We start from the raw sequence: 14,448 nt of genomic DNA, 5'->3' as shown, positions 1-14,448 counted from the left end.
ACTAATATTTACTTCCCTCCTCGGGCAATTTAAAAGATTTTTACATTATGCTTTAAAAATTACTTTTATACAAGTTGCCTAAAGTTTTATGAAACGAAAAACGTGACTTTGAAGATTAATATTCGTAATAAGTTAGAAAAAATATATTAGAAAGGTTTTTTAGGCGATACCCTCTGAATCATCTCGGGGTAGATTTGCTTATCCCAAGGGGAATAGAGGGATGATGATACATATAACCTCTTTCCATCTAAGGACAGTTGTAGCATCTGCGGCGCTCCGTCTAACCTTCTACCCTTAACGACAACGGGGGTAGGTTGCACCTGAAATAAAAAAATAATAGCGTTCATGAAAAATCAGTATCATTATCATTATTATGTTATCAGCACCTGATAACAAAAATTATTAAGACTTTATAATTAAAATAAAAGACTTATGATACGAATGGAACAAATGAAATGCTCTAATTTGGAATAACCAGTGACCGATTTTATTGCTTTTGAAATCAAATCGAAAGCGAAATCAAAAGTATTTATAACAGATAAGTAAGAATGAATAATTCAAAATATTGCAAAAGTAATTAAATTTATTTTTTTTGTCTTTTAGACATTTAAACAAAGTTTTACTGAGTAAATGTTGACGTAAGTTTTGTCGGTTTTTTTCTAAATTTAAAAATGGTCACCAAAAGTAACATACTCCAAAAATGCAGTGCCCTATCATACAAATTAGGGTTTGATGATGATAAAATCAACTCCTTTTATGTATAAGTTGGTAACATTAGTTGCGTCCGATTTTTTCCTAATTTTAAAATGAACACTTAAACTGGATTCAAACCCCTAGGAAGCTGTTAATATTAGGATATTACAACAGACATAAAAAACTTTTTACAGAAGGAAATATGGAAGTCTAGGCATCCACAGGGTTTATGACCTGTCATTGGCTGGTTGAAGTGGCCACTCTTCTCACTGTAACATTCACCATTCTGTCTATATTTGAAAATCTATATTCTTTCAAACAGCCATTGTTTACAAAAATTTGGGCAAACTCAAAACATTCTTGATAAATCCACCTGGCCCATGAAAAAGTATAAAAATTGAAAAAAAAATTCAGGTGTTGCCTAGTAGGTAGGTAAAATAATTTAATCAGATGAATCTCACCCACAAAAATAAAGGTTTCAGCTCTTAAACTTCACAAACGTCAACACATGGAAGAGTCGAAGGAATAAAGATGGTCTAATATAGGCAGAATGGTGAATGTTTCACAGTGTATAGCCCTGTGGATGCCTAGACTTATATATCACTTTCTGTAAAATGTTTTTTATGTCTATTGTAATATAATAATGAACACTAGAAGTAAAAGTTACATAAACGTTGTTTGAAACAGAATTTTCTGCTCTATTGTTTTTACATTACACATTTTAGATTTTATTTGATTACACAAAATGGAATATCAAGTAGACAAAAGTGAGCATTTTCAACACCTCTTTCTTTGCGTTCATTCGAGGAAATAAAGCTGACAAAGCTGTTTATTTATTGTATGCGCAGAGAGCTTTGATATGCTGGTACAAAATTAAAATTTAAGTGCTTCATGTTATAACGATTCAACATGTGGGTACTGACATACTAAACAATTTTTTTTTTGTTAACACATAATTCAAGGTTTAATACTATGTTGGTTTTATGATTTTAAATACATCATATAATACATATAAGCTTTTACCCGTGGCCACGCTCCCATGGTATTAGGGAGAAATTAATGAAGCAATTAATTAGTACATAAACAAGAATTTTTCTGATGGAATAATATATTTTTTCGAGTTATAAAATAACTTATATCCATTGCTGGTCCTCTAACTATCGCAATAAAAAAATATTACTATCCGTGTGTCTATATTGACGTAGCATCGTTATTATGTTCACAAATCCAAAATCCTACAGCAAAACCGCAACAAAAAGCAATCCAAACTAACCATAGATAAAACAAGTCAATTATTGAAATTAAAAGAATTTATTTTCCATCTTCTTGCCGCCCACACATTTTTAAATAATATTGCTCATTGTCACCGAGAAACATGTCGATGCTCATTACAAGATTTTTTGTTCGTCCAAATATTTGTTGACAAAAGACTGAATTTCGCCCCCTAAGGGGTCATTAAGATTAACAAATTACAAGAGGGATGAAGAACATTTAAGAAAAGGGATTATGGAAGTCTAGGCATAAGCAGTGCTTATGAACTGTCATTGATTGGTTTAAGTAGTGATTTTACTTTGTAATAACTCTCTAGGGGCTGAAATCCAGTATTTTGTTTACAGACATTTGGACAAACTCAAAATATTGCAGTAAAAGCAACTGGTCCAAAAAAAAGCTTGAAAACTGGAATATAATTTTCAGGCATTGCTTAGAATGTGAAATAATTCAATAAGAATAATTTCTTTAAAACAATAAAGGTTTTAGCTTTTTTACTTCACTAAAACCAACAGATGGAAGAATTTAAGAAATATGGTTGTTCAAACATTGGCAAAATGGTAAATGTTACACACTGTGTAAAGTGGGCACTTAAACTAGCCAACGACAGGTCATAAGCCCCGTAAATGCCTAGACTTCTATATTATCTTCTCAACAATATTATTTATCCCTGTTTTAATTTGTTTAGCAATGTTCATTGTTGATATATTGTTACATATTTTTTTTATTGTACTTTTTCTTAATTAGGGATGATAATTAAGTATCCTCTTTGACTTCTCATCTCTCCAGCTATCCTTATACAAAAACATATCAATCGCTCGCTCCGTTGATACGTGAAGGAAACAAACAATTAAACGCACTTTATCCTTTATAATAATATTAATATGGATTATTGTGGACATTTTGATTATGTTGAAAGTTATGGATGTAACTATTTTGAGAACCGCACCTGTAAACAAATATTAAGAGATTCTCAAAACATTGTTAGTTAGTAATTAATTAATTACCTTCATATTATTATCCTTTACAACCTTCAGCTGGTCACTGATGATTTTACCTCCAAGAAATAGCTGCCCTGTCAGTTTAGGGTGCTCCGTATCTGAGATGTCATATTGTCTGACGTCACCGTGTAGCCAATTAGTGAAGTACAAAAACTTGTCATCCAGAGATATTATGATATCAGTCATCATACCTGATTTAAATATAAAGAAATGATAAACAATAATAACATTAATATTTTATGTGCTTTTTGTGATTTTACATGTTAAAATAAAAATAAATACTAACTTTGTTTAAAATCAAAAAATGTATTTTTTTATTTCCCGATCGGATCAAAACATAAAAGTTCCTTCATCAAGGCATAAAATTAAAATGTGCATGTTCAGAGCACATATAAAATAATAAGACAATAAGATCCATCCACATTTTTGTTGTTTTTTGTAAGAACTAAATAATATTGCGTATTAATTTTTATTTTATGCCTTGACGAAGGGTTATTATTGTTTAATGTTTAATGTTTAACAAAGTAACTGTTTCTGTGAGAACTCAAAAATTAAAATGTGATTTTTCTCAAGACTTGGTGTTCTGTGATGTAATTCACCACTGTAATAGGGCCTCCTGGCCTGATGTGTTGCAAAAAAAAATAAGCCCTACAATTGCTTAACATTTTTAATTCTCATCTCAAAAATGTTTTTCCTCTCCGTTGCAATAAATTTCAATCTTGATGATGGATAGTAAAATTCAGCCTTGATCACCAACATTTGAACATACTTAAAATATCGTTGATCGAATATATTATTTTATTAAAACGTCTTTAACTCTGTACTTGGTGAGTTTATTGATGAAGATAATTTTTAAAAATAAATTTCAAAAGCGGGTTGTAGAGAAATGAGTTAAAGGGAACGAAATGGAGGTAGAAACGACTTAAAACTGGATAAATGTTCAAGGAAAAGTAGTCATTTCGGACATTTCTTTACGGTTTTATAATGATGATCTATCTTTAAGATTTCGTTATAAATTGTTTCAGTCTTGCTGCCTGAATAGTTAACGAATTTGTTTGAAAACCAAGTATTATGAAGTTGAATTCATTGAGTTATTTCATTCGATGACCAAAAAAGGAGATCTCGGCACTTGAATCATATATATTTAGCTCTTATTTTCAAAAGAGTTAAGCTAATTTTTGAGGGGCTTGTCAGCGGGGGCAAAAATGAAAATATGGTAAGAAATTATGAAAGAAATACCACAACACCCAGACCAACTGATAAAAAATGTCTTGGATTTTTACTTTCGACTGGGAGGAATCAAACTCACGACGCCAGTTTCACAGTTAGTCATCTAACAAGCCGTTCACTTTAAGTTATTTAATTGGCCAAGGGCCAGTTGCACGACAAAAAATTGTTGAGTTTTCGTCAAAATGGGTTTTGTTATCTTACATTGTTTCTGTAACATATTTCATTAATTTTGGCGAAAACGCATTAACTTAACTTTAAGGTTTATTTTACTTAACTGTTTTGTTAAAAAAAAAATTAAACTATTCTTTAAAATAATGAGAAAAAAAATTGTATCCTAATGAAGATATTGAATGTTTTTTTTATTAACACTGTTTTAATTATGTCCAAATATATGTATACTGTCTACAAACATTTGAACGTACTCTAAACATGGTTGATTAAAATAACTAGTATAAAAAATATAAACAATTAACAAATTATTTTCGAGCGATGTCTAGTAGGAGAAATTGTTCACCCACATGATAATGGTTTCAAATATTTTGCTTCACAAAAGTCAACAAATGGAAGAATTGAAAAAATTCGAGAACATTTTTCAAAACAAAGAGAAAAAAAAATGTATCCTAATAAAGATACTGAATGTCTATTTTTATCACATTGTTTTGAGTATGTCCAAATGTTTGTAAACTGTCTACAAACATTTGAACGTACCCTAAATATGGTTGGTTTAACTAAATAATATAAGATATTTTTAAAAAAATCTGCCATGCAATGAATGACCAGAATCTTATGCTGACTTCGAAGGTTAAAGATCTGGGCATCACTTTTGTGAGTTTCCTGACATTTCATGATGAGATCGAAACAGTTTGTAGTAGTTCGTTGAAGATGTTAGGATTCGTCCTGCGTACTGCCAGGGTTTTTGGTAATGCACGAGTACTGAGAATTTTTTGTAACTCGTTGGTGCGAAGTAGACTCGAGAGTGGCTCGACGATTTGGGGACCGTGTGAGTTGAAGTACTCTCTTATGGTGGAGAGGGTTCAGATTTTTTTTTTCGGTTTCTCTACATGAGGGAGTGCGGATATTATCCATGTTTTTATGCCGCTGAAATCCTCCAAGGTATGCTCGGTTACAGCAGTTTGAAGACCAGAAGGAATGTGTATTTAACTACGCACTTCTTTCGATTGTTGCGCGGTATTATTGACAACCCTGAAATTATGCGGAGCATTAGATTTTATGTTCCGGATAATTACCTTAGACAGCGTCAGCATAGACTGTTTCACATTCTAATATACAGGACCAACCTGCCAATGTTTATGCCTGTTGGAAGGGCTGTCTCTATGTTGAACAATATTACTTTGGACATTGACATTTTTCACGTCTCTGAGGGAGTTTTTTGTTACAAGATTCTCTTACTTTTTTAACAAAATATTCCCTGGATAATATGAATACTTATGTGTTATTTTTATATTTACCTAATTTTACGTTTTTATTATCATTATTTTTACGTGCAAATTGAGATATTCCATTTTTTAATGTACATATATATGAATAAATAAAATTGAAGATATGAAAAAATTTAAAAATTGTTTTCTGGCATTGCGTAGTAGGAGAAATTGCTCAGCCGGATGAATCTCACCTACATGATAGTGGTTTCAACTCTTTTAATTGACTAAAGTCAACAGATGGAAGAATCGAGGAAATTCGGATGATTGAACATAGGCAGAATAGTTAATATTACACAGTGTGTAAAGTGGCCACTTAAACCAGCTAATGACAGATCATAAGCCCTAGACTTCCATATTCCCTTCTTAAGAATGTTTTTCCTGTGTGTTGCAACAAATTTAGTTCATTTTATGTTGACTTTTTAATTTTTTTACATACGGCATTACTTCTGCAGTAAAAAGTTGAAATAAATATTTGCGGCCTCGGTGGTGTAATAGCTAAGACGCTTGATTTACGTACAAAGAGTTCTGGGTTCGAATTCACAAAAATGAAATGAGATTTGTTTCAATCCAGAGTATTTTGTGTTGTAATTCACAAATAAACTGAGCCCTCCTGGTATGCTGTGGCGCAAAAAATTCAAAGAAATATTTTTTTGAACAAATATATTTAAGGAGTTTCATCATTCAAACATGATTGATCTTATACTTAATGTAAATATAATTCTTATGCTGAAAAGTAAAAGTTTAAAATTCGGAGAGTTTCTCAATAAAACTCACAGCACTATTCAAAAAGTTAAATTACAAACGAAAATATTCAGAAAGAGCTTGTTCAGTTAATATATCCTACTCCCGATAAAACAGATTCATAACTCAAAAAATATATTTAGTTTTGAATAAATCTTTTAAAAAACTCTCATATTATGCTTAAAGTTAACATAATAGCGAAATATCAAATACTACAAATATCGATAAAAATACAAATATGAAATGGATTTCAAAATCATTATTCGAATTATTAATTTTATTTTCAAAATCAATACGGATATTGTGGAGAAATGTTTTCATACATAAATGTGAAAAGAAATTTAATAAAAATACGTTGCCTAAAAACCCGACGTGTTGTTGGTTGTTGTTGTGACGTCAAGATTAAACTAATTTTAATGGCCAGGGCCAAATAAACATGAATCGTGACGTATTAGCGGCGTGGCCAATGGAATGACCGTTTTGCGGGAATTCAAAATTACAAATTAAAAAATATTTTTTATGCTACAAATAATTTGCCAATTTTTTTTTTATTGTACAGTATTTCAGATACCTTTATTACTTTAAAAATATTTTAAAAAAGTGATATTTTTCTATTATAGTTTTACGATTAACTCGCTTAATGGATCTTTAGAAAACTTTTTAATACTTATCTAAACACATGTGAATCATTGGCAAAGAGCAAAAAGAAAAACAAAAAAATTCTATGATAAACACATTATTTTAATATTAAAACTTAAAACTTTACACTAGTTTAAGTCTGCCAATGTCGTTTACTTTATTTTTTAAAAGAAAATAAAAACATCGGACAATTGTTTTGCCTTGTAAGGGCATTTTCAAACGAACGAAGAAAATAAGTAGGCTTTTCAGCCGTCCGTATTTACTATTATTCAATTCTCGGTACTTAAGTAATCATTTATTGAACGTACCATATTCAGCGAATTCAGTGATTATAATAATGAGAAAAGCAAAAAGCTAAGATTAAGGCCAGACGGTTGGTTAGTGAAGGGGAATTCAGGCACTTATATTTGTGTTTTAAAGAATTTATTATACTGAAAACATAAAAAAATATTCTGTATAACGTATTTATTTGGGTTTTTAAGCTCTTATGGAAATTCTGTTTTTTTAAGTTTGGCACTATTATATCGGATATGCGATATCTTACTTCCTTATAAAAATTACTGGATTCAGAAAGTTTTCCGATTATCAAGCAGTTTTATTTATAGCTACGAACAATAAAATCTTTCAAATGTTTTTGCCATCGTTTTACTATAGGGGAAATTTCTTTTATTCTCGTTTTTTGACCTTTATTTGTGACGATAGAACACTTTGCGAACCATTAGGACGATGAATTAAATTCCTGAATTTTATTTTAAAGTGTTTTTTTCTGCGAGCAAAGGTACTGTTATCAATTATACGTGTGTATACGTCATCATGTTAATATTATCCTTACCTGCACCTAATGATGCATAGGACGCTGTACTAGTACACCAGATAAGGTGACCAGTCTTTAGCTTCTGGTCCAGGGACAGATAATATTGCAGTGCAAAACCTCCCTAAAAATAAATATTTTATTTACCCTACCGGTTTAACCTAAGACCTCAAGCATGGTAAACGACCGCACCAACCATTGTACTACGAAGTGGACTTATAAATCTACTCTATTTTCTTTTTTAGGGTTTTTATCGTGGAGTAGTCATCTAGTTAAAATTACTCTAGTATTCTGATTCTTTTTCACACATATTGCTAATCCACCCGGACATGTACAATGTGTTTTTTAAAAAAAATGATATTTACAAAGTACAAGCATTATAAAAATTATCCATTTTGCTTTTTGGTAATTTTTTGATATTTTCTAATTGTTTAAAAGATATATTAAAATAGTTTAATTAATGGATTTAAATCAGTAATACTTTATGAAAGGGGGATGAAAAAAGGAATTCGCAGACTTATAAATTGTTCCGGGCAATTATCATTTTACACACTTTGTAATATTCAACGTTCTGCGTTTGTTTAAACACCCAAATTCCGGGTTTGATTCCAGGTGAGAACACAGAAATTAAAAATGTGATTTTTCTCAAGCCTGGGGGTTGTTCTATGCTGTAATCTAGCAGTTATTTTTATTGTTTACCCCCCTCTAATCACAAAGTACTCGCTCCATTAGAGAGGTAGCAACGTTAAAAAAATTAATCAATAAAAAATATACATATTTGATTAAAGACGGTCTCCGTGGTGTAATAAATAAGACATTTTACTCAGACTTCCGGATTCGATTCCCGGTGAGAACAAAAAAAAATGAAAAACGATTTGCTAAAACCTGGGTGTTTTATGCTATTAGTGTTTTATAATTGCGCCTCCTGGCTTAGTGTGGTGCAAAAAAATAATAAAACATATTTTGTGATTACTAAAATTAATTTTAAAAAATGGGAATTGTTTCGCTTGTTAAGAAATACCTGAAAATGCATTTTTATTTCAATATCATTCTTCTAAGACTGGTTTAGTAACACTTACATAGTTTATAATAATTTCTTGTTATTGCGTTATCAAATACTAAATAATATTTTAATTGATTTTATAATGACCTGTCAGCTGGGGTGAAATCCACCCTTCCACACTAATATTTGGGATATCTACCACCTTCTGAACAGCCCAGTTTCCGTCGTTTTTCTTCCAAAATCTATAAAAAAATACATAGTATTATTTTATTTTGTTTTATTTGGGAAACTAACAGTTTTACATACATATTTACAGTAAAAAGTCATAGTGTATAAACTCAGAACCAATAACAGATTTCCGCAAAGTTAGTATATAAAATTTATTTTATATCATATAAATACATATAAAATTATACATATAAAAATATTATTTTCACGTACTCGTATATATCTTTCAATAATCAAAGATTTTTTTTTAAAGAACAGTAAGTTATTGTAAATTGGGCGGGATTAGGTCAAAAATGCAAGAAAAGAGGATAAGGAGGGGAAGGGAGATATTTATTATTATAATGTCTACCCTTAGTTAGATGATGCATTTTTAGTATAAATTTTAAATCTGACAGAGTGATGTTTGTGTAGAATGTCATTAAATTTTGTATTGTACACGGAAAAAGTCCTACGAAAAAAAGCATTATAAAAAAATAAATATGTCACTGTCGCAAATATGCAGAGCAGGGGCGGGAGTATATGTTAACATTTATATTTTAAAAAAAAGAAAAATAATACTTCATTTCTAATACTCAAATATTGGAATTTTCAAACCATTTTCTTAAAAGTTGTAAATGACTTATGCTGGCAAAATGAAAATCGAGTTGTGGTTTATTAGGATTTTAACCTTTGCGTTTTTTTTAATTTTTTGTTTATTCAATACTCACAACGTACAATTTTATTACGGCACAAGTATAAAAAAAATTATTACGACTTGTTAGGAAATTTCTTTTTTAGTCGGAACTCGGTCCACGAGTCTACAATATTACCACGGGACCACCATTTTTAAGACAATTTTCTTTATTTTCTTGTTTTTAGTTGAAAATGATTTCTCTTCCTTCTGTGTTATATAGCATGAAGTTAAAATGAGAAGTATTTCATTATTGTCGATATTTATTTAATAGGACTGAGTTGTTGTTCTTATAAACTATATACTCGCCGACTGCTTACCGAAGCACACGTAATTATTCTCTGCTATTTGTTGTTTTAACTATCGGTCGAAATGTCAGATATATCCGATTTAAAAGCACTTATTGCTCATAGTAATAAAATGCTGATTTTTCTAACGGAGAAAGTTAAAACACTGGAATCCGTAATACTTAATAAATTAGATTTAATTATTAAATCTAAATGCGAATGTGATTTTCAGTGCGACAAACTACGTGCTGTTAAAAGTGTCGAATTTCATAACACTGTTGCCGGCTCTGGCAAATTAAGCAGTGTTCGTCCTGTGCGTTCTCATTCGCCCAAAGAGATCGCCAATACCCCCGTTCGGCCGCCGCCGGAATCGCTGCCGGAGCCACTGCCCGCACAGACGCTACCGCTGCCGCCGCCAGCGGTAACCGACACGCCAGGTGCGACTCAAGATCAACGTAACTGGAGCGCTGTCGCCTCAACAAGTAGTGGCAAGACTACATCTAATAACAAGACAAGACCAAATAGTCCGGTGCTCGCTCTTTCTTCCATTCTGGAGCCCAGAAAAATTGTGACACGTTCCGCCACCATGAAGGCCGCTGAAATAACTTCAGCAGGAACATCTGACACAATAAATAACCATCAAGATGCTTCGTCTGGAGACTGGAGGAAAGTGGAGAAGAAGTAGAAGAGTCCTCGTCGTGTTCTCATTCGTGGTAATATTCGGAAGAATGATGAGTCTCCTATTATTTTTTATCATTTTTATCCCTTCCATAAAGTTACCACGAGTGAAGACACGAATAAATATATATTGCTCTCTCGCTATGTCAGATAAATATAAAATAATTTATATTAAGACTAAGGGCGATTACGTTTCGTTTAAAATAGGAATACCCAGTAATTTGGTTGGGGAAGTTATAAAGCCAGAGAACTGGCCGCGACACTCTTTTGTTAAAGAGTGGATTAATAAGATGGAAGCACCACGGCTTCCTGCTCCTAAATGACAGCGATATAATAGTACTTACAAATGTCTTCTTTCTTTTTACTATCAGAACGTCCGTGGATTAAAGAGTAAGTGCGCGGATTTTTGTTGTGCGGTTGAATCATGTAATTTTGATCATCACACTAACAGAAACATGGCTTAACCATAGTGTATTCAGCTCTGAACTTTTTGATGGTAATTTTACAGTTATAAGAAGGGATCGTAATGTCACCGATAATGTCCGCAGGCAGGTCGGGGAATGCTTATTGGGGGTTAGAAACAGAGAAAATTTGCAAGTTCAACATTTCGCTGTTTTGGAAACTCCAAATGAGGATCTCTGGGTAAAACTGACTTATTATGGTGAAGTTATATTTATTTGTGTTGTATATTCCACCGGCAATTGATTTTCAAGTTTACAAATTATTATTTGACTGTATTTTAGCCAATTTAAGTATAATAAATGACCAAAAAGTCATTATTCTGGGAGATTTTAATATTCACTCAGCACGCAGTAAGGATTTAATAGAAGCTGAACTCTCACTCCTTTTTGAGATACTGGGTGTTTCTCAATGCAACAACATTTTAAACTCGTCAAATCGTATTTTGGATTTAATTTTTAGTAAGATTTATTTGGTTATAACAAGGAGTATCAATCCCTTAACTTCCGGAGATAATTATTATCCGAGTCTTGAATTTGATTTTGACTTCCGTCAACACCAATTTCATCACTCTAGCGCTGTCCTTATGCAAGACAGAACTACTTGGAGAGGATGGAATTTCTACAAAGGTAATTTCGTGTTGCTATATAGACTAATGAGAGAAGTCAACCGGAGTGATATGTATGAGTCGACTGATGTTAATATATCTACTGATTATTTTTATTCCTATGTTAACAGTATTTTTAATTTGGGTTTTCCAAGAAAATCACCATCATTACAATGAAAGCATCCACCCCTTTCTCGAAACTATTCATAAAGACTTGAGTCTTTCTTCAGTTTCACATATCAATATAATTTTATTTTTTTTAAAACTAATTAAGCGAAAATTTAATATTTCTTTACAATCAAACCGCGAAAATAACAAAACAAATACATTTTAAAAACTTTCATTGTACCCCTCACTGCAGTATTGTCAGTTTGTGATCAATCAAATACACATGGTCAGCACAATCACTTTTTTCTAATTTCCCAGTATGACAGTGGAGGAATACAGTGTTAGTTCCAAATTGAGACCGCGGCCGCACGCTCCAGATCCCGCCTCGGAAAGGAAGAAGAACGTAGTAATACAAACAAATCATTCAAACGACACGAAACCCAAATACATATAGGAAACATTAGAATAATTTTCCCTATACAACATGCACTCAATCAACAGAAGAAAAACAATACGTATCTCTATAACAAATCACAGTGGAACTTCAAATTATCAAGACACTACCGGCAAAATCACCATCATTGAGTGGAAGACGATATCCGAAGTGGTACACTAGAGAACTTATTAGGGACATAGAGAGGAAACATTTCCATCATAAACAGTGGAAGGCCACCGGTAATGTGCGTGAGTATGAAGTGTTTAGTCGCTATCGTTCAGAAATCCATGTACAAATTCGATTTTTGTATTCATCATACATTAATACTATGGAAAAGGATATTCTTCTCGATTCAAGTAATTTTGGGAATTACATCAAATCCAAACGCAGGGATGGTGGACATATTGATACTATGTTATGGGGTGATAAGACTGTTCGAAACTCGGACGTGGCTGATGTATTTGCGAGTCCTTTTAAATCAGTCTACTCTGATGAACCTTCTATTCATTGTATTGATACTGCATCAAAACAATGCCCTTATGGAGCCAATAACATATCCATTGATTGTTTTGATGAGAAGGAAGTTTCAATTTTTTTACTCAAACTTAAAAATACTAATTCAATTGGTCCGGATTTTGTACCTACTTTCATCCTGAAAGGTTGTATTGAGTTTTTAAAAGGACCGCTATGTTTTTTTTTTAACAAGTCTTTAAATTTAAGTACCTTTCCTGAAGTTTGGAAGAAGTCCAAGGTAACTCCAATTTTCAAAAGTGGCTCCAAGACTTCTATTGAGAATTACAGGCCAGTTGTTATTCTTTCTGCTCTGGCCAAAGTTTTCGAGTCATTGTTACATCACTTCATTTCATCAAAAGTCAACCCTTTTTTGGTTGATGAACAGCATGGATTCAGATTTGGACGATCAACTGAATCTAATATTGTGGTATTTACTGAGTACGTGTCGAAAACCTTGGATAGAGGTCATCAAGTGGATTGCTCATATAATGATTTTGCCAAGGCTTTTGACAGGGTGAATCACGATGTGTTGCTAAGCAAATTAAATAAAATTCGTTTTAGTAATAAACTATTAATATTTTTTGCAAATTATCTTAAAAACAGGAGTCAATTTGTCATTTATGGACTTTTTACTTCTAAACCTTTTCTTACATTTTCAGGAGTCCCACAGGGCTCTAATTTAGGTCCACTTTTATTCTCTATTTTTATAAATGACATTACTAGCGTAGTATCGCATTCACGAGTTCTGTTTGCAGATAATCTAAAATTGTTTCTGGAGATTTCACCTTGAAAGATTGCCGCCTTCTCCAGTCTGATGTAAATAATATATTTGATTGGGGAACACAAAATTTAATGTTTCTAAATGTTATGTTCTGTCATATATGAGAACATTAAAAACTATTTTTATACGGTACTGTATGGGAGGGTGTTCACTTAAGCGAACTGCCACTATTAAATATCTGGGAGTTATGTTGGATGCTAGACTGAAATTTCATACTCACATAGACACTGTCTGTGACAATGCGCGCAAAATGTTGGGATTTGTTCTCCGAACAGCTAAGGTGTTCTGGAATACTCGTGTTTTAAGGCTTTTTTATAATTCATTGGTGCGAAGCAGACTTGAGTGTGGATCTCTGATCTGGGCACCCCACGAATTGAAGTACTCTTTTATGCTGGAGATAGTTCAGAAAAAGTTTCTGAGGTATCTTTACTTAAGGGAGTGCGGATATTATCCGTGGTTGTACCCGTCTGACTTCATACTGGGAATGCTTGGCTACAATAGTTTGGAGAAAATAAGAAATGCATAATTGCTTATGTATTTTTTCCAATTGATCCATGGTATTACGATCAACATAGGTGTAACGGAGAGTATTTTTCTTTATGTTTCTAATGACTACGTTAGACATAGACAGCTTAAGCTGTTTTATCTTCCTGCTTGCAGAACCAACCTGTCGATGGTAATGCCAGTAGGAAGAGCAATGTCTTTACTTAACCGTATCTCTTCGGATATTGACATCTTTCATATTAGTGAAAAAAAGTTCAGAGAGGATAGCATTATTCTATAATTGCTGGGTATTTTTATTTTACCATTTTTGTATATTTTAATTTAAGTATTAATTTTTTCGTTTCATGT

At 32.2% G+C, this 14,448-nt stretch overlaps 1 protein-coding gene across 1 annotated transcript in view; it reads right to left on the bottom strand.

Moving 5' to 3' along the window:
* LOC148283488 (methanethiol oxidase) overlaps positions 1-14,448 on the bottom strand; it is a 94,400-nt gene that overhangs the window by 27,411 nt on the left and 52,541 nt on the right. Inside the window, exons 3-5 of the mRNA XM_088243770.1 lie at positions 8,977-9,071; positions 2,970-3,154; positions 171-320 (exon numbers count right to left, since the gene is read on the bottom strand). Of these exons, the coding sequence (XP_088099896.1) occupies positions 171-320; positions 2,970-3,154; positions 8,977-9,071 (430 nt within the window). The remainder of the gene's footprint in view (positions 1-170; positions 321-2,969; positions 3,155-8,976; positions 9,072-14,448) is intronic.

The sequence above is a fragment of the Micrasema longulum genome, unplaced genomic scaffold (assembly GCF_059751315.1).
Source record: "Micrasema longulum isolate JH-2025_06_02 unplaced genomic scaffold, ASM5975131v1 h1tg000227l, whole genome shotgun sequence".
Lineage (NCBI taxonomy): Eukaryota > Metazoa > Arthropoda > Insecta > Trichoptera > Brachycentridae > Micrasema > Micrasema longulum.
The sequence above is the reverse complement of the archived record's forward strand: the minus strand, read 5'-3'. Positions and strand labels throughout refer to the sequence as shown.